The sequence below is a fragment of the Leuciscus leuciscus genome (assembly GCF_965113295.1).
Source record: "Leuciscus leuciscus genome assembly, chromosome: 24".
NCBI classification, from domain to species: domain Eukaryota; kingdom Metazoa; phylum Chordata; class Actinopteri; order Cypriniformes; family Leuciscidae; genus Leuciscus; species Leuciscus leuciscus.
In genome coordinates this window covers 16,195,331-16,219,891 of record NC_138723.1, presented here as the reverse complement: position 1 = coordinate 16,219,891, position 24,561 = coordinate 16,195,331, and the positions used below count along the sequence as shown (strand labels likewise).

The window sequence follows — 24,561 nt, the reverse complement described above, 5'->3', positions numbered from 1 at the left end:
AGCTGGCAACAAAGGATTCCATTCATTATGCTAAGCTAAGCTAGCGCCAACCCTGTCAAACTAAAACAATGCATGCACTAAGACAAAAATGCATTTGCCCACCTATCTAAATGTAGGAAAGAAGGTGAATAAGCCCTATTTCAAAAAACGGTGGAGTGTTCCTTTAAAGGAGAGCAAATTTTAAAATTAAGTGTTATTTAATGTGTTTTTCTCAATATTAATATAGGGCGAGATCTGTTAGTGTTTAATGTTCTATTATTTTGTAATAAAGGTTTTCTGGTATGTGTGAGTTTTTTGGGTCACCATTGTGTTGAAGATTAGAGCCTGTGGTTCGGTTGATGATTGGCCGAAAAACCATTAAGACTATAATTACTTTTTTTTTTAAGTACTGACTGTGCACTTCTCAGCCATCTACAAGATATAAAGTGTGTGGATTCAGATCCAAGGGTAAAGTCACAAAACAAATACCCACTCTAAACTCCCAGCATGTCCAGCTCTATATCTACTCCGTTGGGTTAAAAGACATCAGGGCAAAGAACAAGTAAAGTGAGAAGAGAGCTAATGATATTCCAAGTCACCTCCCTCGCCCGCTCTCTCCACCTAGCAGAAAGAGGAATAGGTCTTAAATGTGCATGAGTGATCAATCATGAGTGAAATTACTCTGTATACATTGCACTTTATCTGGACTGGTCCACCAGTGCCGGCCGCCTCAGCCAGCCAAAGCCAAATAAAGATTCCCAATGACTCTGTCATATCTTATTAGGTTGAGGGAGTTGCTAACTCCCCACATTCAAAGATGCAATTTTCTTTCATGAGAGTTTATTTATTTTGGAGACCCAATTCTGTTTTTTACTATTGTTATTTATCAGGGCTTTCTTCTATTTGGGGATTAGCGGCAAATGTGTTTACAGTAAGATTACTGCCCTTGACAGAGGACCTCATCCTGATTTAAAGACTGGAATTACTGCTGCACAGGCTGAGAGACAACGCCACCAAACCCTGAGCTCTAAAGGAAAATGAAAAGCATTTAGATACTGTCACATGCTCAGTCTCCCAGGCCTTATAGATATAACATTAATAAATAAAATGTGACCAGGGCAGAGCATGCTAATGTGTTTTGGCGAAGGAGAAGTGCATGTTCTTGGCACATCCGGAACAACCAGAGCTGAAGTCCCGAGGTGAAAATAATTTCCTTCGGGACGTAGGTGTTAACCTTAATTCTTAAAAATACAATCCATAACTGCCCTAGTGACTTTGAGGCTATTAGTTGCCGACAGCTTCAAGAGGGAATTGTAAATGTATCCTGTACAGCAGTGGCCGTGTTTTATTTTACTTTGCATAATTTTTATCATGTTCTGGCATCAAGTGATAGATGAATTTGCAACTATTTACGACTATTGGTGTCGACGACAAACGATATGGGAATATTTATCCTCCTTTTGAAGAGTTGACAAGCCTATTTATGATATTATCCATAGCATTGGTCAGAACAAATCAACGACCCATGAGTTAAGACGCCTGCTATATGGTGACTGTACACATTTTTTTTTAAACACAAGCTTTGCTTTGGTAAGAAACTCAAATCTGGTACTGAAATAATCCTGTAGCTCAAACATTTCAGCATGGTACTAGCAACCCCAATTTCATGCATGGGTTCGATATCCAGGGAATGCATGACCTGAAAAAAATATATACCTTGATTGCAATGTAACTCACTTTTTTATTCGCCTAATGTATAAATGTAAACGTACCTGGAAGCTGCAAAGAAGTTAGTGACCTGATAGCCAAAACTTGCATAGTAGGCATGTTCCATGATCGCCATGAGCTGGACACAGTTGTATCCTGAGATGAAAACACCGGGGAAAAGTAGAGAAAAGAAAAGAAAAGAAAAAGCATTTTAATTCATTTAAGAGTCAAAAGACCTTCAAGAAGATCTTCAAAGTGAAACACATCAAGGCGTAAATCTAAGTTGTTATCTTAACAGTATGGATTAATTTTAAGTACTGTGATGTCCACTCTGGAAAATGTAAATGAATTAAAACATAATTAAAAATGAGTGAAACCAAAGCATAGGTTTAAATGTCACCTCCAGCATAATCCAAATCTTTAATGGCAAAATGACAGCATGATAAATTACAATTAAGCTGATATTTTTCATGAAAATAATTTGAGAACAGTGTTACACTTTCTGTGAATAAGCTTGTAATAAAAATGATAATCTCTGGATTTTGATAAAGAACTTAAGTTTTGAAACTTCCAGTAGTTTCAGGTAGAGTTCTCCTTAAGGATCTGATTCCCAGTCTATCTCTCCATCCCATAGTCCTGGAGCTCAGAATCACTGCTGAGAAGCTCCTGTAATCTACAACCTGTAACAACCAAACAAGTGGAAACTCACTCTCGCACACCAGGACCTGAAAGAGAACTGACAGAGGACTGACTTTCTGCTACTGACAACAGCTGAACACCACACGTCCTCTGATATTAAATAACTGAAAATGCTTTGAGAGTAAATGTGATAAATTAACCATCGCTGTTGGTATTTTTATAGATATTTAAAACTAAATGTTGATTTAACAGAACTAATGAGTTGTTGTTCTGTCATTCCTCATAAATGTGTTTTGACTATAGTGCAATTAGTCGTATACAGAGAACTAAAGACAATAGGTTATAACAAGTTATTCTTTTGACATTTTTACGAGTTGTTTTATGAAAACAATACTGCAAGGGCAATTTCCAGGATCCAATAACATCAAATCAAACTGCTATGAGTCCAGGCAAACTTGTTAGAGTAGGGGAGTAATAAGTATGACTAAAGCATTTGTCATAGCTGAGAATCATGTAAATAGATTTAAATCCTATGCAGGTGCTTTGAGCGCCGTCTGTGATCTTCTAACTCAACATTTCCACATTATTTGAAACTTGAGTACATCACCAAAATATAATATAATGTAAGGGTGGAATTCCTGCAGTGGTTCAAGCTGCAAGAACTGCCGAGTGACTAAAGAAAAGTTATTAGCAAGATGGTAGAAAACTGCACATTTCTTGTCTATACCACCCACTGCCACTTATACCAACGACGGAAATAAGCACAGTTACAATAGCTTAATATTTGTGGGAGAGCGTTGCTATAGAGAGTGACAATATTGTATTGCAATATGTAGCATTTCAAAGTCAATACCAAATCAAAACTAGTTAGCACATTAGTTGTAATTGAAAAGGTTTAATGACAAAATATGGTTATGGTTACACTTAAAATAGTTACAAAATAGATGTATGAGATGATAACTTATATTATTAATTGTACCCAGCATATATGAAAAATGTTACCTGAGAGAGAGAGAGAGAGAGAGAGAGAGAGAGAGAGAGAGAGAGAGAGAGAGAGAGAGAGAAAGAAGAGAGGAGGCAAAAGGAGAGAGCCCCAAGAATAAGAAGGGAGGGGACCCAGAGAAGAAGGGACCTGGAGAAGAAGAGAGCCAGAGCATCAAAGAGACAGCGCAACAGTTTCAATCTTGTTTTATCCTTTCCTTGACCATGTGACTAAAACCCAACTGTGAGATATTCAAACTGACCAATCAGATAATTACACTTCCACCACTGTACTAAAGGTGTGACAATTCATCGACCCCCAAAGTACAAACATTTGGCCTTCAGGCCTAGATCACTATCTGTGCCTTAGGAACTCCAAATGGTCATTGTGTTAGAAAGAGGGGGTAGGAAAACAGTCAATTAAATATCATTTAAAATGTCTTGGATTATTTTCAATTCTACAATAATATTTAAGATTTCATGATGTATGTTTTGAGGTCGGCAGCCAACATATTGTTTTTTAAGAAATGAATGCTTTTATTTTGCAAGAACATGTTAAAAATTGATCAGGAGTAAAGACTTGTACTGTTACAAAAGATTTATATTTCAAAGAAATGCTCTTCTTTTGAACTTTCTATTCATCAAAGAACCCTGAAAAAATATACATCACAATTTCCACAAAAATATTAAGCAGCACAACTGTTTTCAACGTTGATAATAATGAAAACGTTTTTTGAGCAGCAAATCAACATATGATTTCTGAAGGATCATGTGACACTGAAGACTGGAGTAATAATGCTGAAAATTCTTGCCATCACAGGAACCAATACAATTTTAGAATATATTAAAATAGAAAACAGATATTTTAAATTGTAACAATATTTTATAATATTACTGTTTTACTGTATTTATGATCAAATAAATGTAGCCTTGGTGAGCATGAAAAACATAAAAAAAAGAATTGTACCAGCCCCAGACTTTTGAACGGTAGTGTGTTAATATAGTTGACGCAAAATATACATCAAAAAAGCAGTTTTTAGGTTTAGTAAAAACGAACCAGGACTAAAAATATTATTTTCTTTTTTTTGGTCTGGACCAAAAGAACCAACCGAACTACAAGTGTGAACAATGATGGTTAGTAAATGACAGAAGTTCCGTTCTAGTGTGATCTATGTTTAAAAATACAAGTGATCATAATGAACACCATTTTTGGGATAGAGAGATGTGTTGTCAATTGTGTATCTTGCAGTGGTTATGACTGTACCTCAGTCATCTGAGAGACTAACCATTGTTTTCTCTCTCCCAGCATAGTGGTACATGCAGTAAGTTAGACTTGCTGCCTTCTGCATCTGTGAAATTTGTATTTAGCTCCTTTTGTTTGTCAATCAACTTTTTTGCTACACTTTTTCATGTGAATGTTGATTAAAATCGCAGAACAAAGGATGCTTTTGTGCCCTGCTCGTCTGACTCAATCCTCCTCCGTCGCAAAATCTGTTATCAATGGATTCAAACTTCAGACCTGTCAAGCAAAATTTTATCATGCAGAACACAACAAAAAAAATCCTGATATCTCAAGGGCAGGCCATACTTAATCTATAATAATATAACAATCTTTTTTTTTTCAAATAGAAATGTTCCTTTCAATGCATTTCTTTAGAAATTCTCTGCCATTTTATTAGAGAAATAAATTCTCAAATTCAGACTTCAAAGGATTATGATTATTGTGCTTGTGACATTAAACTTTTATATTAGAAGTTCATTTCAAAATGTATTCCTTTACAACTAGAATAATTCCTTCAATGGATTAATTATGAAGGGGAAAAATAAGACATGAAAGATTTTAAGGGCAAAATGGGCACCACCAATTCTAAAACTATAGTGCCAAACTGCTCTTCCATTAGGAGCCAAAGTGCAGCTTTGCTTTTGTTGCCTTTTGGAGGGTTGAGGAGCACATTAACTGAGGCACAGAACCCTGGGGAGAGCGCCGATCATGAGAGAGCGCAGTCAAAGGCAGCACAATGACTCACTATTTTAACACCCATTTAAGGGGTGAAAAATTATTTTACGCTAACTAACTCTGCTTCCAAACAGATTTGCTCCAGGCAAAGGTTAACGCTTCAGCCCTCGAGAAAACAAACAACAGAAGGTGATGTTTTATGGATCAGACCAATGCAATGAACACTAATGTTTAAGGTACGTTCTGTAATCCCCACAGCAAAAAAAAAAAAAACTCATTTGGAACCTTCTGACAAAGTAATTGTAGGCTGGCTTCCTCTCAGGCTTCCACGTCAAAAGCTCTGTAAGGAAACAATCATGGGAAACGGCTCTCTGTGCAGTAATGGAATCACTCGAGGCGGCAGCTGTTCTCACATCTGCTAACTAAACTTAACAGTTCCGCTTGCGACAGTTAGCATGATATTCCATGTGGAACTGCTTGTCGCATGCACTCTTTTGCTTCATTTGTGCCGCAATATACTATGGTCGTTTTTTGGTTGCATCTTGAGCTATTTTCTTAGCACTGCAATCTTCTTAAAGGATGCAAGGAAGGCAGAGTATTCGGAAAACAAATTTTACAAAATATGAGATCAAATGTGTAAATTACTTATGGCGCAATGAAATAAGAGAATCCATAATAATAAATAAAAGATATTTGTTTAAAATGCATGCGCCAAGTTCTTAGAAATAAATTCTGTGTATTCAAGTTGGTTTAATTTGATTTTAAAAGCATTTATACAATTTACAAGAAAATATAAAACTGAATGATGGTTGTAGCACATGACATTTAGGGCTGCACGATATTGGGGGGGGGAAACTGACATTGAGATATTTAGTTTTCTGCGTTATTTATTGCGATATCCAAAAACGATTTCACCATGATTTGAATAGCTCTATTTGTAAAGAATTAATAATTCTAGGGTGATTAGGGTAGTTTTGTGGGATACTGCATCTGCATAGAAAATAATAAAATTACAAGCATAGATAAATACAAAGATACAAATTAAATAAGTAGTGCTTTGTTTTTCAGGTAAATGTAACTGTATTCAAGTACAGACATTGAATAATCAACAAGCGGCAACAATCTAATCTGAAAAATGAAGCCTACCCGGAAGTGCGAAAAACTGCAATACATCGAAAATCCGCTAGGGGCAGGTCCCAAAAGGGAGCAAATGTCCATACACCCCCATGTTAAAATGTCCGTTTTCACAGCATAAATTCATGTTTTTACAGGTTGGTCCCATGGACTTTTATTGTATTTTTCGATAGGTTCCGAGTGCCTGACAACTGTGAGGGGGGTGAATTTTTTTCTAACTCGTTAGTTTAGATCGTATTTAGATATAAAATGTATGACAAATAAGGGCGCGATTGACAGCTTGATTGACAGCTGACAACGAGCATAGGCTGCGCCGAGTGGAATTCCTGAAATTTGACGTCTCGGCCATGATCTAACACAACACATCATACCTGTAAGTTATCCTTTCTGAACATTTGTATTGAAATATGGCGCCGCCCAAACGGCCTCAAAACCGTTCTTCAGAAGTCTATGGGTGACGTCACAGACGCTTTGTCCATATTTTTTACAGTCTATGATAATCAAATGTAAAATAACACTGCATAGTCTTCACTGTATAAATTAAATATAATTAACTTAATTAAAACAATTTGTCTTTGTTAAAGCCTCAAGAGTGATTTTCTCTTTTGTTAACATTGGTGGTGACAAACAGCTGTGGGTATATTAGGCTGCTGTCACTTTAAGACACATGCACGGATCCTATATAATGATTTGCATCCGTTTTCAATTGTTTCCAACACATAACCGACTGTGTTTACGAGGATACTCGCCGAGACAGGTATTTTGACTTAATTTTGCATGCACGTGTCTGTTCAAGCTCAAAGGAAGAGAAAGAGACCTGAACCGATCAACTACAATCCCTCTACTTGACATTGCACATTCTGCGATGAGACAATCGCGGATGCACACATCGGGATATCATAAAATACACACTACTTTTAATCAGGATTTTAATAAGAATTAAAGGCTTTTATTCTTTATTACAATATAAGGACAGTTATATATATATTTAGAAATTAAAAACATGGTCATAAGTGGTGTATTCAAGTCCTTGTATGCATGAATTGTTAAGTTAATGGAGGGTCATGCCACTGACCCTCATGTTTCTGAAGTAACACTGTCCAACAGCTTTTTGTTATATTCCTTTGCTGCCAGCTAGTGTAGTGATAAATAAAGAATAAGATAAACACAACCATGCTATATAACAGAATCTAAACATGCTCATTTTGTCAGCTAACTGTACTTCTTTCAAATCGGTTGTTGTAAAATCATCTCGTTCATAGGAATTCTTTGATCAACAGTACGTTTTTTTTCTTAAAGACCAAAGGATCCATTTCTTCTGGCCCGGGAGCTCAGGGTTAGCGATTGGACCTCAGAGAGGGGTGTGTTCCACTCTACCTGGCTTGTATCATTTTAACGTTTGTGTTTTGGCAGTGTTTCTGTAGATTTCATCACTCACCAAGATCCTTAATGCGAGGAAGCACATCTCGGGTGAAGTTTTTGTACGAGGCAATCTTTTCCTCAGGCGAACCGATGCCCACATGGGCCTCGTAGATACGAAGACTGCTGGGCCGTGGGGGTCTGGGGTGCTGGAACTGGGAGCGAGAAAGAAGAAAGGTTAGAGCGAGAGGAAGGGTCCAGATATCAATCCACCATTCTTCAATGAGCTTTGATGAGAGATTTTGCTAGAAGGTTCTGCTGAGCATCAGGGTTACCTCAAAGATCCTGATGCAACACAACACAACACAAATATTTGAGTTTATTGAATGCTTGCAACAATATAAGTTTTCAGTCTAAGCCTAAAGTTTGGAGCTTGAAAATGTGGAAAATGCAACCTAGAGCAAACACTTTCTGTAAGGTCTATTAAATTTTTGACTTCCACAACAATAATAATGTAATGTAATGTAACACAATATAATAAATACTTTTGATTCATATATAATATAAAATTACATCTTTGAATAATCTTAATTTGGAAGGATTTTCTCAGCAAATATTGATATATGAGATTACTCCGATTAATTTATCACAATATTTTTTAATATTTTAACTTTTTTTTTTTATATATATATATTTTTTTTATATGGTAGTTTTGAATGCAATATAATTTAAATATAATATGTTTTTACTATGGCAATCTTTCGGTTTTATTGCGAGACGTAACAGAAGCAATTACATACAAAGAAACAGAAGTGAAATGCAAGAAAGTAAGATAAACCAATTGTATCTCACTGAAAATGGTGCCATTTTCAGAAAGCAAAAAAGCTATATTTCCTGCCTTTAATCATGCAGCAACCGCTATAACTGTCAGATGACATTGTGTCACCAATTCATCTCCTCTAAAAAACTTGATTATGTGCACGATGGCATTGACCACAGTCGCTGTATGAATGTCTGATGCCATGAATAGATATCAAAGGAAAGTCTGTCTCATTGTTATGGTGGAAGAACCGCCCAATATCAAAGCCGTTTGCAAATGGTTCTTCAGTGAAACGAAGACATCAAGAGGGCGAAAGCAATTGTTGAGTAGCCTCCGATTAAATTGGTTGTTTAATGTGGCGGGCCACTTAAGAGGAGGCGGTTTTGAGTGTCATTACTAACACGGAAGAGGGGTCGGCATAAGAGCGGGGTGCTTCAGAGATGCTAATGGCTACCGATGATAAATGGTTGAGAGCCACGGGAAGGCCACATGCTCGCCTGAACAACATCACGGTCCTGCAAACATTCCCTCCCGCTTTGACTTTTCTTCTTAACTTACCTCCACCCTAAAACAAACAGTGGTTTTTGAAAAAGATTATAATTAACAGGTGTTTCTTCAACCATGGGCTCTTTTGGCCCAGTATTCTTTCAGAAAAACACTACTTGATTTGTCCACAATGAAAAGTAGCAATTATAAATAATCAGTATTTTAAGAAAATGGAAAGTAAAATCCTTTCTTAGAGAGAAAGGAGCAAGTGTGGTGAAACTGGTTACTCTTGGTTCTTGGAAGCAGCTATCAGTTGATGATAACCGGTGCGACGTACGGTTCTCCACTGAACCTCTGCAGGGTAAAACCTGACTCTAATAGGTTAAACCATGCCAGAGTCCATCACTCAACCCCTCTTCCCTGACAGCCTAAAGCATCTGTCCAAACCCGTAACACCAAAAACCTCTGAGAGCGTGTGCTTGTGTGTGATGGAAAAAGGGTAAATAAAAAAATCTATCAATATATGTACTGAAAGTAGTATTTATTGTTATTTGTACCTTTTTGTTATGTCTGGTTTTCAAACCCTTGTGAGGGTAAAATTGGTTAATCACACTTCTTTTCAGTGCTGAAACTCTCTAGTAAATGGGATCCAAAAAACTAACAACCATAAACATCCTTTCACAGATTTTTTGACTGAAACTCAAGAAGATGGAGAAACAGTGAATGTTCAATTTCAAATAAACTTTGAGTCTAAATTTCATAAGTTCTCATGCATTTCATATTTTGGTGTTTAACTATTTATAATAACGTTTTTCAGACTCAACTCTTTGCTGGTTTTCAAAGTGGTAAATTTTAGCAAATTGCATGGAAACAAGTTGCAGTTAATGGCAAGTTTAGGTTTACAACCAGAAACCTCTGAGAGCGTGTGCTTGTGTGTGATGGAAAAAAGGTAAATAAAAAAATCGATCATTCTTGTACTTAGTTAAAGTAGTATTTATTGCTATTTGTACCTTTTTGTTATGTCTGGTTTTCAAACCCTTGTGAGGGTAAAATTGGTTTATCACACTTCTTTTCAGTGCTGAAACTCTCTAGTAAATGGGATCCAAAGAGCTAACAACAATAAACATCCTTTCACAGATTTTTTGAAACCAGGGTTAGGTGCTTCTACATCAGTGTTATTCATGTCTTATTACTCTCTGATTTTAGGGACAACTTATGGGTAGGGTTAGGTTTAGGGGTAGGGATACATTTCGGACAGGAATGTTGTTCCAGGATCAACAAAATATGTTGATCCAGGAACATGTCTTACTTGGCAAAATCATGGGGGACTGGGTTCAATTTGACCCCTACAATAAAGTATACAGCCTTTTCAAAACACATCTATGTTTCAAAACTTTCCATGCACATTCATGACCTCCATGCACATTCATGACCTTTTGTGAGAAAAACTCACAAAAGTTGAAGAAATATATAGTTTAACCAAATTTTTACAAAGTTTTGAAAATCCAATGCGGTCCAAATTGACCCCAACAAAATAGGAGGGTGATAAAGTGTCTTAAAAATTTGTTCAGAATAATTATATTGTGTATATTCTACTATATTTTTACATAAAATCTAGGGTGTACACTCACCTGGTATGGTTGTGGAGGGTCCCAGTGGGTCCAGTCATATGTGACTGAATCCAGCATTTTTGTGACATATTTGGCCCAAGGAGAGATCCGAAACAGATATTCCCCTGTTTTAGTCAGGACCACAAGCTACAGAGAGAAATGACAAATTTGACACCTTGAAATAAATTTTATTCCTCAAGGTTAATTTTCGATGCAAAATAGAGGTATATACATCAACATAAAATAGATATGCTTTTATTTCACAACTTTTTTAAAGTTTAGGTTCAGTACAACATTTTATTTTGAAAGAAATTAATACTTTTATTCAGCAAGGATGCACTGAATTAACCAAAAGTGGAAGTAAAAAGTCTAAAGATATTTGTAATAAAAAAAAAAAATGGTTTCCACCATGATAAAAATAATAAATGTTTCTTGAGCACTAAATCAGCATAATGATTTCTGAAGAATCATGTGACACTGAAGACTGTTATAATGAAGGCTCATTATAATAATATTTCACAATTGTACATATTTTTACTATATTTGTTATAAAAAAAATAAAAAAAATGTAAATGCAGCCTTGGTGAGCATTAAATATGTCTTTCAAAAAACATTAAAAAATATCTTGCCAACCCCAAACCTTTGAATGGGAATGTACACACACACACACAATATTTAAATGCTGTATATTATGCAAAACACATTTTCCAGCCAATTCAATCTGGTGTTCCTGTGTGTTGCAATGAAAAACACAGTTTAGTATGTTTTTTTTTCAAACCCAGTTGGTTTACGTGGACACAGAAAGTGTCCCCACAAACCATGTTTATGTTGTAGTACCCATGCCATTATACACATTGTGTCCTCATAAACCATATATACAAGAACACACACACACACAGGCATACACACACACACACCAGGTGGACAGGTGTTTGTTGATGAGAGCTGACAGAGAAGAAGAGAAGAGCAGAAGAAAACAAAGAACTTTAAGAAGTCCATCATTGCTTTCAATCTCTCAGGGGGGCAGCTTGGATATTGTCACAGATCGATAGCCACTCTGGAGAGACATTGGGGCGGGACGGAACATCCTTAAACCGCTCTGATCGGCTCTGCACAGACTATTACCAAGCTAAGAACACACCATCGCTTTACTAACAGCAGAAATAACACTGTGACTTTGAGAAAGAGTGACAGAGAAAGATAAAGAAAGAGTGTAAAGAAAGAAAATGTCAAAAAGGGAGTCTTAGATAATTGCAAAGGTAATCTAAAATGTTAAATATATAATATTTGTCTATATATCCAATACTGAGAAATACAGCTAAACCAGAATACAAATATTCTGACCAATAATGTAATTTTTTGCCTATTTAAAAACTTAATAGAAAAAAATATTGACTTGAAAACACTACCTACATATGAAACAATATCTACAAATGAGAAAAGCCACTGTAACCATGGAAACATGATAGTCTCCTCAGTAGTGAGGTTTTGCAGGCTGCAGAGACTAGCTAGGTCAGTTATTACTATCTAGAATGGGTTAATTTGGGATGTCGTATCTTGTAGTGTAAATTAGTAGTGTTTTTTTAGCATTAAAATAGGTTGCATTCGAACAACTATCTTCAAAATGTTTATGCGATAAGTAGCTCATTATTTTCCTCATGAGTGCACACCCTTCTGGAAAAACAACAGCATAAACTGGTGGTCAACAACTGGTCTCCCAGCTTGGCAAAGCTAAAAACAGCTAAAAACCCAGCCTGGTTAGGGTTGAATACCAACGAGACCAGAATAAACCATTTTGTCCAGGTTGGGAGACCAGCTAGACCAGATGAAACCAGCTAAGACCAGCAAACCACTTAAGGCTGGTTTATTTATTTTTTTATTAAAACCAAATCAAATGAAACCGGTTTAGTTTGAAAAAAAAGAATTCTGAAAAATATGGTAAATTCACTTTACTTCTGGAGCCAAGGTTGCTGACATTTTTTTTACCTTTGAGTTTTATACAGAGAGAAATGTATTTGTGTTGGCGCCATGTAATTACAGAAGCTGTGTCTGGCAGGTACATTTCTCAACCGTATAGAGCGGGCCAGACAGGACCATTTATGGATTAGCATGAGTTTAATTTAGAGTGAACGAACAATCTCGTCTGCATTTAGAGCAAGAGTAAAGTTCACCCAGGCACTTTTCATCTTCAACACGGCATCAGACCTTTAATTAGATTTCATTCCTATCAGAGCGTCCTCCCTCTGATCTGATCCAGCCTCACATCTCACATGACAATCAATAAGTAAAGGACCTGAAGTGTTAATAGGGCTCCTGGGTAAACATCTGGAAATTTCTGTTTGTAGACAGAGAGATATGGAGGTTTAAGTTGCTTAGGTTTCTCCCACTTCATGCGTGCGCATACACACAAATCCTTTCCCACACACTTTCAACAAGAAGAAACCCCTAGAAAACTCTCCTTTCTCCTCACTTCCTTCAGACTCCAGTTAGCAGTGTTTTGATTTCCCTCGAGACGACGACTATACCCCTGAACCAGCTGTCTGGAGTCACTGAGGTATCTCTCAACAAACAGAAGCACAACAAAAAGAATGTACCCACATAGAGAATTAAACATGGTCTTGCAGGAGAGCTTGCTTAGAGATCTCAGAGCCACCCGGGGATCTGTATTGATCACCTTCGGCTGCTAAAAGTCTTTGAGCATCTAGTGTTCCCATGTTTTTAAAATGCAATATCACTACACAGGGAACTGAAATATTCATGCTTGAATAAATGAGGTTCGGTCTTGTTGGTGCCGAAAAAAAAAAAAAGCTGAGTTGATTTTAACTAACGCTTACAGCAGGTTTCAAATTCATTTGGCACGCAGCAGAAGGCTGTGTGTGGGAAATGCATTAGGCAACATTGATTAAGGGGACGATGAAAGAGAATCTCATGAAACATTGAGAGTACATGCTTGAATCTGGAACGTGTGCATGATGTGTGTAAAATAGCACTGGGAAACCCTGGCCTCTCTTTTACCACAAGCTTAAAGTTTCACACTAAATCAGATCTACTGATAAAACACTCATGCACTGATTGTCATTGAGATGCTAAAATAAATTAATGAGTAATCACAGTCTTTTTTTCCTATTGTGAATTCTATAAATGAGGTTGAAGGCTGAATAATTATCTATATTGATGAGCCAAAACATTATGCCCGGTCACAGGTGGTTATTGAATAATTAAAAGAATAAAAAAAATCTTAAAGTCCCCCTGTAGTCAAATCATTGTATCCCTTAAAACTCATCTTTGATCAACAAAATGACATATTTAAGCGTTTTATTTATTTATCTGAATAAAAAAATAAATAAAAAAAATCTCCATGCCTTAAAATAGTTTGAATGTAACTCTACACCATTGCCTCATTAAGTATATGTGGTTCTATGAATATGCAAATTAGCCCCATCTCCACTCACTCACACCAGCTCAGAGATCCACTCGTTGACGATCACACATTGACGTGATTGGTTACAAGGTAGTTTGTGACGCCAGAAACACCAATGATTTCAAACCGCGATTTTAAGACTGTCTTTGGTTCAGTGCAGTTTTAAGGAGAAAATACTTAGAAATGGTGTTGACTTATGAATTTACACATGGTTTGTCTTAAAGCATATTAAAAACATCACATAGATATATAAACAATATTAAAAACGTGATTTTCACCACAGGTATGATGGTAAAGGAAATCTAAATGTAAAAATGAATTTAAAAAATAAATATCAAACATTAACCATATCATATAGGTATCATACAATAACAGACATGGTAATATCTGTTAAGCCCGGGACACACCAAGTCGACGGTTGGCCGTCAGCAGTGTTTGTGCGTCGGCTGACTAAGTTTTCTCAGTGTGTTCCGCACGGTCGGCTGAAATTGGTCCTCGTCTGCTTTTTTCGGCCGATTCGACATGTTGAATCGGCGTCGGGCCGTCGGTGAGAGAGAGAACTCTGATTGGCTGTTCAGCTTAGTGAACGAGTCAGTGCTTGAGAATATTAGCAAAACAGCGAGCAAAGAAGTCAAAACGGTACAGATAGCAGGCTGTTCTAATGTAGCTTTCATCAGCGCTAGTTCTTTGGCGTCGGTTTGGGGTGTTACGGGCTTTACAGTACAGTATATTGTGCATCCCTAACGAGACTTACTAATATTGTAGCTATGATATTAACAACTGTCTTCAAAACACACCCAGGTACAAACGACTAGAAGTGAAAAATGAACTGTAGTTGATCTGAGCTAAGCTGAAGCAGAACTAATGTGATCAGATCAACCTCCGGTGTCCGGCAGTTAGGGTGCTTCAAAACCCATAACGTGGCACTGCAGCAAACTGTGCTGGACATGTGTACCCCCGCCAACTTTGGCAAGTGGGAACTTGTTGGGCACTCAATGTCCCCATCTGCTACCTCTTCCCATCAACCCCAGATTAACCCTGAGAGCCAAGTCAAGCAGCTTTGCCCCACAAATGCCACCTGAACCTGCCAATGACCATCTACTAGGACACAAAGAGCCAAGATCCCGTTCTGCTTTAGCAGAGCGGCTAACAGCTCCTAATCGGGCTGAAGAGACACACAGCCTCTCACTAATCCAAATGTTACCTCACAAGATGCAAAACTGCAGCCCACAGAATAGATTTTAAATTCTAGAATTTGACCCTCTAGAATCTGACCATCACAAAGAGCTACAACTTTTCAAATCACATTTGCATCACTCACGAGATGCACCTTACATGTTCATGTTGATATAAATTGTTTCATATAATACAATTATAACAAGCAGGATGTAATATAACATGAAGTGATGTGTTTGGTACCTTGAGTTTGGTCAGGTGCTTGATGACAGGAGATTTGTCCACTTTCGGAGAGAGGTATAGTTCCCATTTGCCAAACTCTTTCTGAGTGAACGGGTGAGACTGTTTTTCCCAGGAGTCTGAAGGAAAACATATTTAATTATTAATGACACTGACCTATTTTTAGTAATTTGGCATTATGCTTTTGAAATAAGGCATTTTGATAAGGCATTTCCAACAGGAAAAGCTATGGAGCTAACTGGAATAGGATTTGCGACTGGGACTTCAGAATCCAATATGGCTGCTCAGTGTATAAACCGCAGCAAAACAGTAGTAAAATGATTGTTTATTAGCAATTCTGTCTCAATTCTGTCGCAATGGTGTGCACCATTTCAGTGGTGCACACAGAACTATCCAACCTCAATTTTTGGACATGACACTTTTAAATTATCTGTGCAAAATACCACTTTTATATGATGTGTTTATATTCCAAAAGAGCAAGCACAACAAAGGTTTGCCTGGATGTGTCCATCTTAGTTTTCTGATCTGTGTGAAGAGGAAAATGGAACATACTATTAGGCATATTTTCCTGTCTATGTAAACAGTATAACTTGCAAAACTACCCACATTGCACCTGGGTCAATATTATGGCAAACTTCAGATGTGTTTCCACAGGGCTCTTGTTAAAGGAGAACTTGGTAACTTTTTTAACTTAATAAAACTGTCTAGAAATCATTTGGATGGTTAAACAACCTGTTCTGGTGATATTGGTGACTTTCCCCGCTCCCCCCAGCGTTCCCAGGCGGAAAACCAACCTTGCAACTTGCAACACTACCGGTCCGGCAAGTTAGAAATTGGAAGTCTCGTGATAAGCGAGAGCGAGAACTAGAACGAGAACGAGCGTGAAACACAAATTGCTTTACGGCAATTCGACATAAACACACACGCATGTATGATGTATTACCAGATTACCCACCTCGGTAGACATAGCTCCACACGATACAGTTGGCTTGCTCCGATCAAAACAAACGCACATGAGCAGCGGTAGAGAGAGGGAGGAGGCCGCCGCAAGTGAGTTTTTTATGACTGTGTTGTGAAATATACGCCCCCCCCACAGCTGTAGGGGGAGCTCGTGGGGAAAACATGCGACAACAAAAGAGAAAATCAGCGAAGAAGTGACAAGAGTTCGCTAGAGTTACCGAGTTCTCCTTTAAGTTCCTTCTTTTGTAGAATTCTTTCATACAGGTGTTATGAGGAGCTCTTGATATGGTTGACTAGTGCACCTTTACTCCATAGCTCCTCAAAGTGATTGTTGGCCTTTTTGTGATTGGTCTTGCATGTTTCTTTCTTGATGCAAACTTTTCCAGGAAGTATGTGGACAAGTAACTTGAACTTAATTTTTGCATTTTCAGGAAGTCGTTAAACTAAATTGCTAAAATATTAGAAATATAGCTAGCATAATGTACTGTAATGAAATATTAGCTTGGAATTGCAAAATAGGCAAACCTTGACCTCTTGAGGAACACCACTCCAAACACAGGAACCCATTTCAAATTGAATATATCACATGATTGAAATGTCACATGACACAGCCAAGATATAGACTTACAAAATAAAAGTCAAATAAAAGTTCAAACAGTGCCTGCACCTGTACAAAGGAAATATTAAATATTACAATTGTTCACAGACATCTGAATGTTGTCATGTAATATGTACAAGTTTCTGAGTTTATTGATGAATTTGGGACCGCATACTAGCTAGCAAACTACTCTTACTACTTTTACCATAGCTTTCTATAGTAAAAATAGTGTATGCTAGTATGCGATGCGGCATCTGTGTTTGGTCCATGTCCATCTAAGTAAGGCCACCAGTTACCAAAATGTTTGCTGGCTTTTCTTCTTTTTTTTTCTTCAAATTTAGCAAATGCTAGTCCAAACTAAATACTTGTGTTAATAGTATATTATACAATTAACTTAAGAATACATTTTCAGTACTTACATTTCAATGCAGGATTACAGATTCAGTAAAAACTGGCTAAGAATCTGGAGGCACAGTATATTTACACACCCCTTAAAAGCAACTCTTCATCCATGGCTTCAACAGCTGAATAAATGTGGAGGCAGAGACTAGCGAAAATGCAGAGCGCTGTACAGCAGCTGACTTTACCAACTCCCTCAGACTGTTCATTCAGTTTCTGGGAAAAAAGCCACGCAAGACTGTGTGACCCCTCTCAAAGCACAGAAAAGAGACACTGATTTGTTGTGGATAATTTCAGTCGTTCTGCCCTGTACGCCTCTGTGTATCTCTTTTCACATTACATACTCTAATGGAGAGCAGAAAGAGAATATAAATAAATAAATCAATAAAGGACCAGCGCCAGTGCAATATGCCTACCCACCTGCAGCCCCCCGACGCAGATCAAGACCGGCTCCCCCAGACCCAAATTTCTCTCTCTTTTCTCTTTCAGACCCCGCATTCCCACTGTGAAATTGAAACCATATAATATGAGCCATGTCAAAACGCAATCTCACGCCAAATTGGAAGTTGGGATTTCCTATGACACCGCCTCTGGGTCTCAGAGAGAGATAATTACAAAAAGGCAGAGGGATAAATAGAAAAGGGAAGGATGTGATAAAGGTGGGGGATGGTCAGGGAGGAAAGGGGCCGCTGGTCATACGGTTATAAGTAGTGTCACAGAGAGAGGGGAGACAACATTTTGCTGCGATCTAGAATTGTAGTAAACAACTTCTTTCCCCAGAGGGAACGATGTGCCCTTTTCACCCGGCTGTATGGATTCACTAACTCCAAGAAAGGTGTGTATGTATCCATAACACTCACACACACATACTCCATGTACTCACTGATGGAGTAAATCTGAACTATGTGTTTGTACTTTAAAGCAGTTCTCTTAGTTTACATTATGTATTTACTGGCAAAAAGTACTATGATATGTATTTTTTGCACATTGTACTATTATATTATCATTTATTAGCCTAATTCATAATCATAACTATCTCATGGTTTTATTTGAAGTACCTTGAAGTACCATGTTAAAGCAATTGTTCAATGTCATGATACATATCAAAGTATATATAATACAATGGTACATCCACAGACTTTTTTTTTTTTAAAGGAAAGAGTGTGTAAGTATGAATATATTATATATATTCTTGCAATTGCGAGAAATAATTGAGGAAACAATACAGAGAAATAAAGCTGCAAGATCTAAAGATGCATTTATGATATATAAAGTCCTAATTATGACAAATAAAATCAACAGATAAAGTCGCAGTTGCAAAGAAACAAGCTGACTGCGTGATATAAAGCCACATTTATGAGAAATTATTAAAAGAAAAAATTAGCAATTAAAAAATGTATTGCACAAAATACAATCACAATTTATAAAGCCACAACAAACAAACAAAACAAAATTATAAATTTAAAATAGAATTACAATTACATGAAACAAATCTGGATTTGTACAAAATAAAGTGGAATTATCAGAAGAATTAGATAAATTCAATTATGAGAAATAAAATCTGATTTGTGAGATATAAAGTCAGAATTAAGTTACACTTTATTTCGACAGTCCACTTTAGACATTCTAACTATAAGTACATTTGCAACTTCATGTCAACTAACTATTATTAATTTGCAAGTGTTTGTCAAGTGTTAGCAGATATTAAGCAGACAGTCTACTAATAAGAGTCAGTTGACATGTAGTTGCAAAGTTACATCGAAAATAAAGTGTTACCCAGAATTATCTTTTTTATTTTTTATGTTTCAGTGATGTAATCCAGCATTCATGCACAGCTCACTGCAAATAAATATAATCACAACCAAAAGTAGTTGAAACATAACCACACAGTCAATTCTCATTAACCATCTACACAGTCCTTTCTAAATAAAAAAGGAATAATATCTCAATCACAATGTCCTTGTCTGACCAATGGACTGCCAAACTATCGATCAGGTGCTGGAATGAGTCAATAACACAAGCTTAATGAGGAAGCTGCTGAGATACAAAGACAACACTATGAAAAGAACCATGAACTAGCTAATCATTCACTCCTTATCATCAATTATCATTTTAATAGGTGCTTCAGGCTTTGAGATCAATATACTCTTCAAGGCACGTAAGCAGTGTATTAAGAGAAGGCTTTGAGGCAGGATCTGCGTCAATATGCATCATGTCTTCCAGCTATAATCCATAATTGCTGAAACACCATAAGTGGAGCTCCAGGAATAAGCTTCATGTTTGTGAGCACATGCACATGAAGCATAGATATGTATAGGAATGAGAAGCAAAATCAAGTATAGAAGAGTTGGGAGTTTTTAAAGGTCATACTCTAAGGACCCGGTTTCCCCGTAACAGCCCGCGGATCACAACACAACTCTCAATTAGAAGTCTGAAGCTGGCCAGAGGCAATAAGACATCTGCTGCATTTTTCTAGTTGCACTTTCATTCCCTGAGGACTTCCGATTAAGCACAGAGACGAGCAGTTTTGGGAGAGAGGAGTGAAAAGAGCGCATTGGGATGTTTGGACTATTGAGAGTCAGATCAAACACTGAGTAGGATAGTTAGCAATCACTGAGCAGATAGACACTATTTTAACTATTTTGTGTTGTAAATCCTTTACCTAATTTGTTGTTCCCAGTCAAAAATTATTGGCCTTTTAAATTGCTTGAAAATCTCTCATTATGCTATATTATCACCAAATATTGGATTCAATCTTTTTCTATTTAACACAGGTTTTGCATTTCTTTTTGGAAGGGATTGGTCATTGGCCTCATTGATCTGAGCTTATGCACTTCATTGCTTCAGTGAAAAGAGGTTACTCAAATAAGGTGCATAAACTCAAATCATTGCTGATGAAAAGATTAAATCCAATATTTGGACTTAAAGCATAACAAGACATTTACAAGCATTTTTTTATAGGTCGGTTATATTTGATCGGGAACACCACAAGTGTTTGTTTTTTTAAGAAGAAGACAAAAAAATGATATTGTCAGAATTATCTGATAATATCTGTTTTATAATATAATACCCGTAATTCCACGGGTCAAAATGATAACACAACACAACTATCAACATATAGCCTATTACACACTTTCCTGCTAGATTAACTGATTGACATAACAAAAACAGTGAAAAGGAATAGGCGTATATGTATTAAAGGAGCGGTTCATCCAAAAATGAAGACTGTGCTGGTCACTCTTTTCCATGAAATTACAATGAATGGGGTTAGAGGACCCAAAAGCACCATAAAAGTGTTATAAAAAAATGTCAAGTCTTCTGACACAAGACACAAGACAGCTTTGAGTTGAACTTGAGAACCGAATCAGTCTGATTCGGAAACAGACTGAAATTTAAGTCATTATTCATTCCAAGACTTAAACTAGAGAAGCAGATCATGTATTTTTTTCTTCTTCTTTTTTTTTTGGTGAATGAATCATTCAGACTGATTGTGTGAATCACATGTGACAAGCAGACCAAGATGTAAGTGATTATTCAGCTAGTCAGTGAGCAGCTGAACTTTAAAAATAGTTTGATTTGTGAATTTGAACCAGTTTTGTGAACCAAGTATAACAAACAGAACAAATTTTAAGTCATTATTCTAATCTATCAGTGAGTTGAACTTGAGTTGAATCAGTCCAGTTAGTGAATGAGTTCTTCAGACTGGTTTTGTGATTTAGATGTGGCAAACAGCCATTATTCAATTAAATTATTATTAAATTGAATTCATTATTCACTCTGTTAGTTAAACTTGCGAGTTGTACGAGTCATTCAGACTGTTTTGTCACCAGATCAACCAATGATTGACTCAAAAGAATGATTCATTTACAAAATCGAACATCGCTACTTCCTTCATCAACATGCATGATTTTTATTTTAATTGGGTTTGGAACAATATGAGGGTGAATAAATAAAATATATACACAATACAAATATGTGTCGTCCTGTTTTATGTGTGTGAGCAAAAGCAATGAAAGCTTTCTTTTTTTATGAAAGACATTGTCACACCTTTCCGTCAACCAAAGGTGAGAAGGTCGGAGGGAAGGACCAGACAGGAGAGCAGACACAGAGCTGCTTTCAAACAGGAACTTTAAGATCTCTTCCTGACAACATGAACTGACACAAAGTAGTCCCTTTCCTTTTGGCCAACTCTTCTCAGGGACTACAGGCTGACTCAACTGACAGAATATGTGATCCGTGAGCTCAGAACAGGTATCAGATGTTCCCTCTCCTGCATTTGACAGCTAAGAGCTTCACTCTGAGATACAAGGACAGCAACGGGTCAAAACAGACGGAGGCTTAGCGGGAAGAAAAAAAGAATAAAAAACAACTTCAACTCAAAGTTTCCAACAACAACTACTGTACCCTCTCAGAGGGAAAAACTGAGCTCTGAGGCAGAGCACGAAGGATTCGTTGAGATGCTTCACTTGTGAGAAAACAGAGGCACAAGCGCAAGGTGAAGGAAACACAAACGGTAAAGAAAGACGCTCTTAGCAAAAGAAGGAGAATAAAATATTGAATGGTGAAAAGCAAGAATCCCGCCAAAATGCTAGCAGTGCTCCCTCAGTGTAGGGTTTATGTTGTGTGTTTGCGGTTATTACCGTTTTTACCGAACACTAAAAACTAAAACCAAAAGCATTTCATTTATAAAAGGTACTTTTGTAAAACTCATACAGTGGTTAAAAAACAAACTGAAACAATGAACTACAACAACAACAAATATAGTCAAAGAATCTGACGAAACACAAAAGAATAAAACACAAAAGAATAAAACAAAACTTAACTAAAACTGCGTGACAAAACTGAAGTAAAATAATAACAGAAGAATCCTAATCATTAAGTAAATCACATGTCTTGGCCTGAAATGTGTCAAGGGTATTTGAAAAAATAGTATTACCAACAACAACAATGACAAAAACAAACTGAAATTGTGGTATAATACCATAAAAACTATTATCTCATTCAACTACTGACTGCAATCCTCTTGGTTAAACTTAATCTTTCTCCTTCAGTTCATTCACTTAAGGTTTTTTTTTTTTTTTCATATAATATTTCTGTCCCTCTTCCTACACATTCTGCCGTTTCTTCTCTCTGACAGTTATTCAAGTAGCACTGAAGCAGAAAGCTTTGAACATCATACATCAAAGTTTCCTCATGCATGTTTCATGCCTAATGCACATATGACCAACCATCTGGATGTGAAGATGGGAAAGACACTAAGAGGGAAATTTACTAAAGTGAATTGTGCCCACAGTATTGTTTATGTCAGTGGTTTTCAATCCTGGTGCTGGGGATCAACAACCACTCTGCACATTTTGTGAGTCTCTCTTATCTGATACACTCAGTTCAGATCATAGAGCTCTCACCTATGAGCAGATGATCTAAATCAGCTGTGTTAAATAAGGGAGACATACAGTACCAGGATTTAAAACCACTAGTTTATGTACACATGCTGTCTGATTATCCAATAATGAGCCTCATTTGGGTGTTAGTTCTGAAAAGAATGACAATGACGTTTAGGGATGCACACTATATTAGTACCATACTGGTTATTGGCCAATATTAGAGATCTTTTTAATAGTATTGGTAAAATACAATATACCATTCAAAAGTTTGGGGTCAGTAAGATATATTTTTTAAAGAAATTAATACTTTTATTCAGCAAGGATGCATTCAATTGGTCAAAAGTGACAGTAAAAAACATTTCTAATGTTACAAAAGGTTTATATTTCAAATAATATTAAGAATATTATTTATTTTTTTTATATTAAGAAGCAACACTGATAATGATAAGAAATGTTTCTTGAGCATCAAATCAGCATATTAGAATGATTTCTGAAGGATCATGTGACACTGAAGACTGGAGTAATGATGCTGAAAATTCAGCTTTGCATCACAGGAATAAATTACATTTTAAAATATATTAAATTAGAAGATTATTATTTTAAATAGAAATAATATTTCACAATATTCCTGTTTCTACTGTATCTTTTATCAAATAAATTCAGAGCATAAGGGACTTCCATCAAAAACATTACAAAATCTTACCAACCTCAAATTATAACATGAAAACAGATATAAATGTTTAGAAAATTTGCTTCTGAGTGTCCACGTGAACCTTTAATGATTGGCAAAGTTAACAAAGAATTATGCATAGTTTGTATACGACAGAGGACTTTCTTTTCTTTGTGTAAACGAAGCTTGGATGAAGTTTGTCAAATTGGCCAATCAATCGATCTCCGACACGTTTTTCCACCAGGGCATCAGTTACATTTTCAGACACAATGGTGACGTTTGGCAGTCAAGACATCACAAACTGCAGGATGTGTTCCTGTTACTTCAAGATTAGAAGGAAATTTAGCCTTTATCTTGAACCCTGCCTCTAACAGAAACCAAATCGGCTTTTAATGGAGTAAAACTTAACAACAGAACATCAGTCCAACTCCCTCTTCCTCTCTGTCTCCTGATGTTTCTAAAAGAACAATACTGTCAGACTACATGTAAACAATCCAGACAAGCACACAATTGGCAGCGCACATCATTACGGCTTAATACATCACTCAATGCAAGCCCCGCAGATTTCTCGCCCTGCAAACGCGAAGAGCATTTCAAGCATTAGCGGCCTAAAATTAAAGCCTGTTTCCTTGGCAACAATAAACCGCTTGTACTTTGCTTCGTAGATCTATCCATTAAAAAGGGTTTGAGCCTGAATGTGACAGGCAGGGGTCTCCGAATTACAGGATTGTGGTGAAGCTTACTGAAATCCCCAGTTAGGAAGACGGCCTCCGCTCCCGGGACCCATTCCCTAAGGACCAGACCGTTGTCGGATCGCCGCTGAATTCCGAAGTACTGGTAGCTCAGTGTGAAGCGATCAAAGGTCCCTTCCGCCTCCTCCAGCTCTGCCAGATACTCTGCAAACCGCTTGTATCTGAAGACACAACAGAGAGAAAGATAGAAATATACAGAGAGAACAGACACAAAGACATTAAGGTCTCGAGCATTTCTCACCCTTCCATGAACCAGCGTTCTGCAACTTCAGACAGTTGTTCTTAGTTC

The 24,561-nt window shown here is 36.9% G+C and overlaps 1 protein-coding gene across 1 annotated transcript in view; it reads right to left on the bottom strand.

The window, feature by feature from the left end:
* Window positions 1-24,561, bottom strand: part of gbe1a (glucan (1,4-alpha-), branching enzyme 1a) — a 172,422-nt gene that overhangs the window by 127,978 nt on the left and 19,883 nt on the right. Inside the window, exons 2-6 of the mRNA XM_082157491.1 lie at window positions 24,264-24,433; window positions 15,513-15,628; window positions 10,694-10,819; window positions 7,836-7,971; window positions 1,752-1,842 (exon numbers count right to left, since the gene is read on the bottom strand). Coding sequence (XP_082013617.1) covers window positions 1,752-1,842; window positions 7,836-7,971; window positions 10,694-10,819; window positions 15,513-15,628; window positions 24,264-24,433 — 639 coding nt within the window. The remainder of the gene's footprint in view (window positions 1-1,751; window positions 1,843-7,835; window positions 7,972-10,693; window positions 10,820-15,512; window positions 15,629-24,263; window positions 24,434-24,561) is intronic.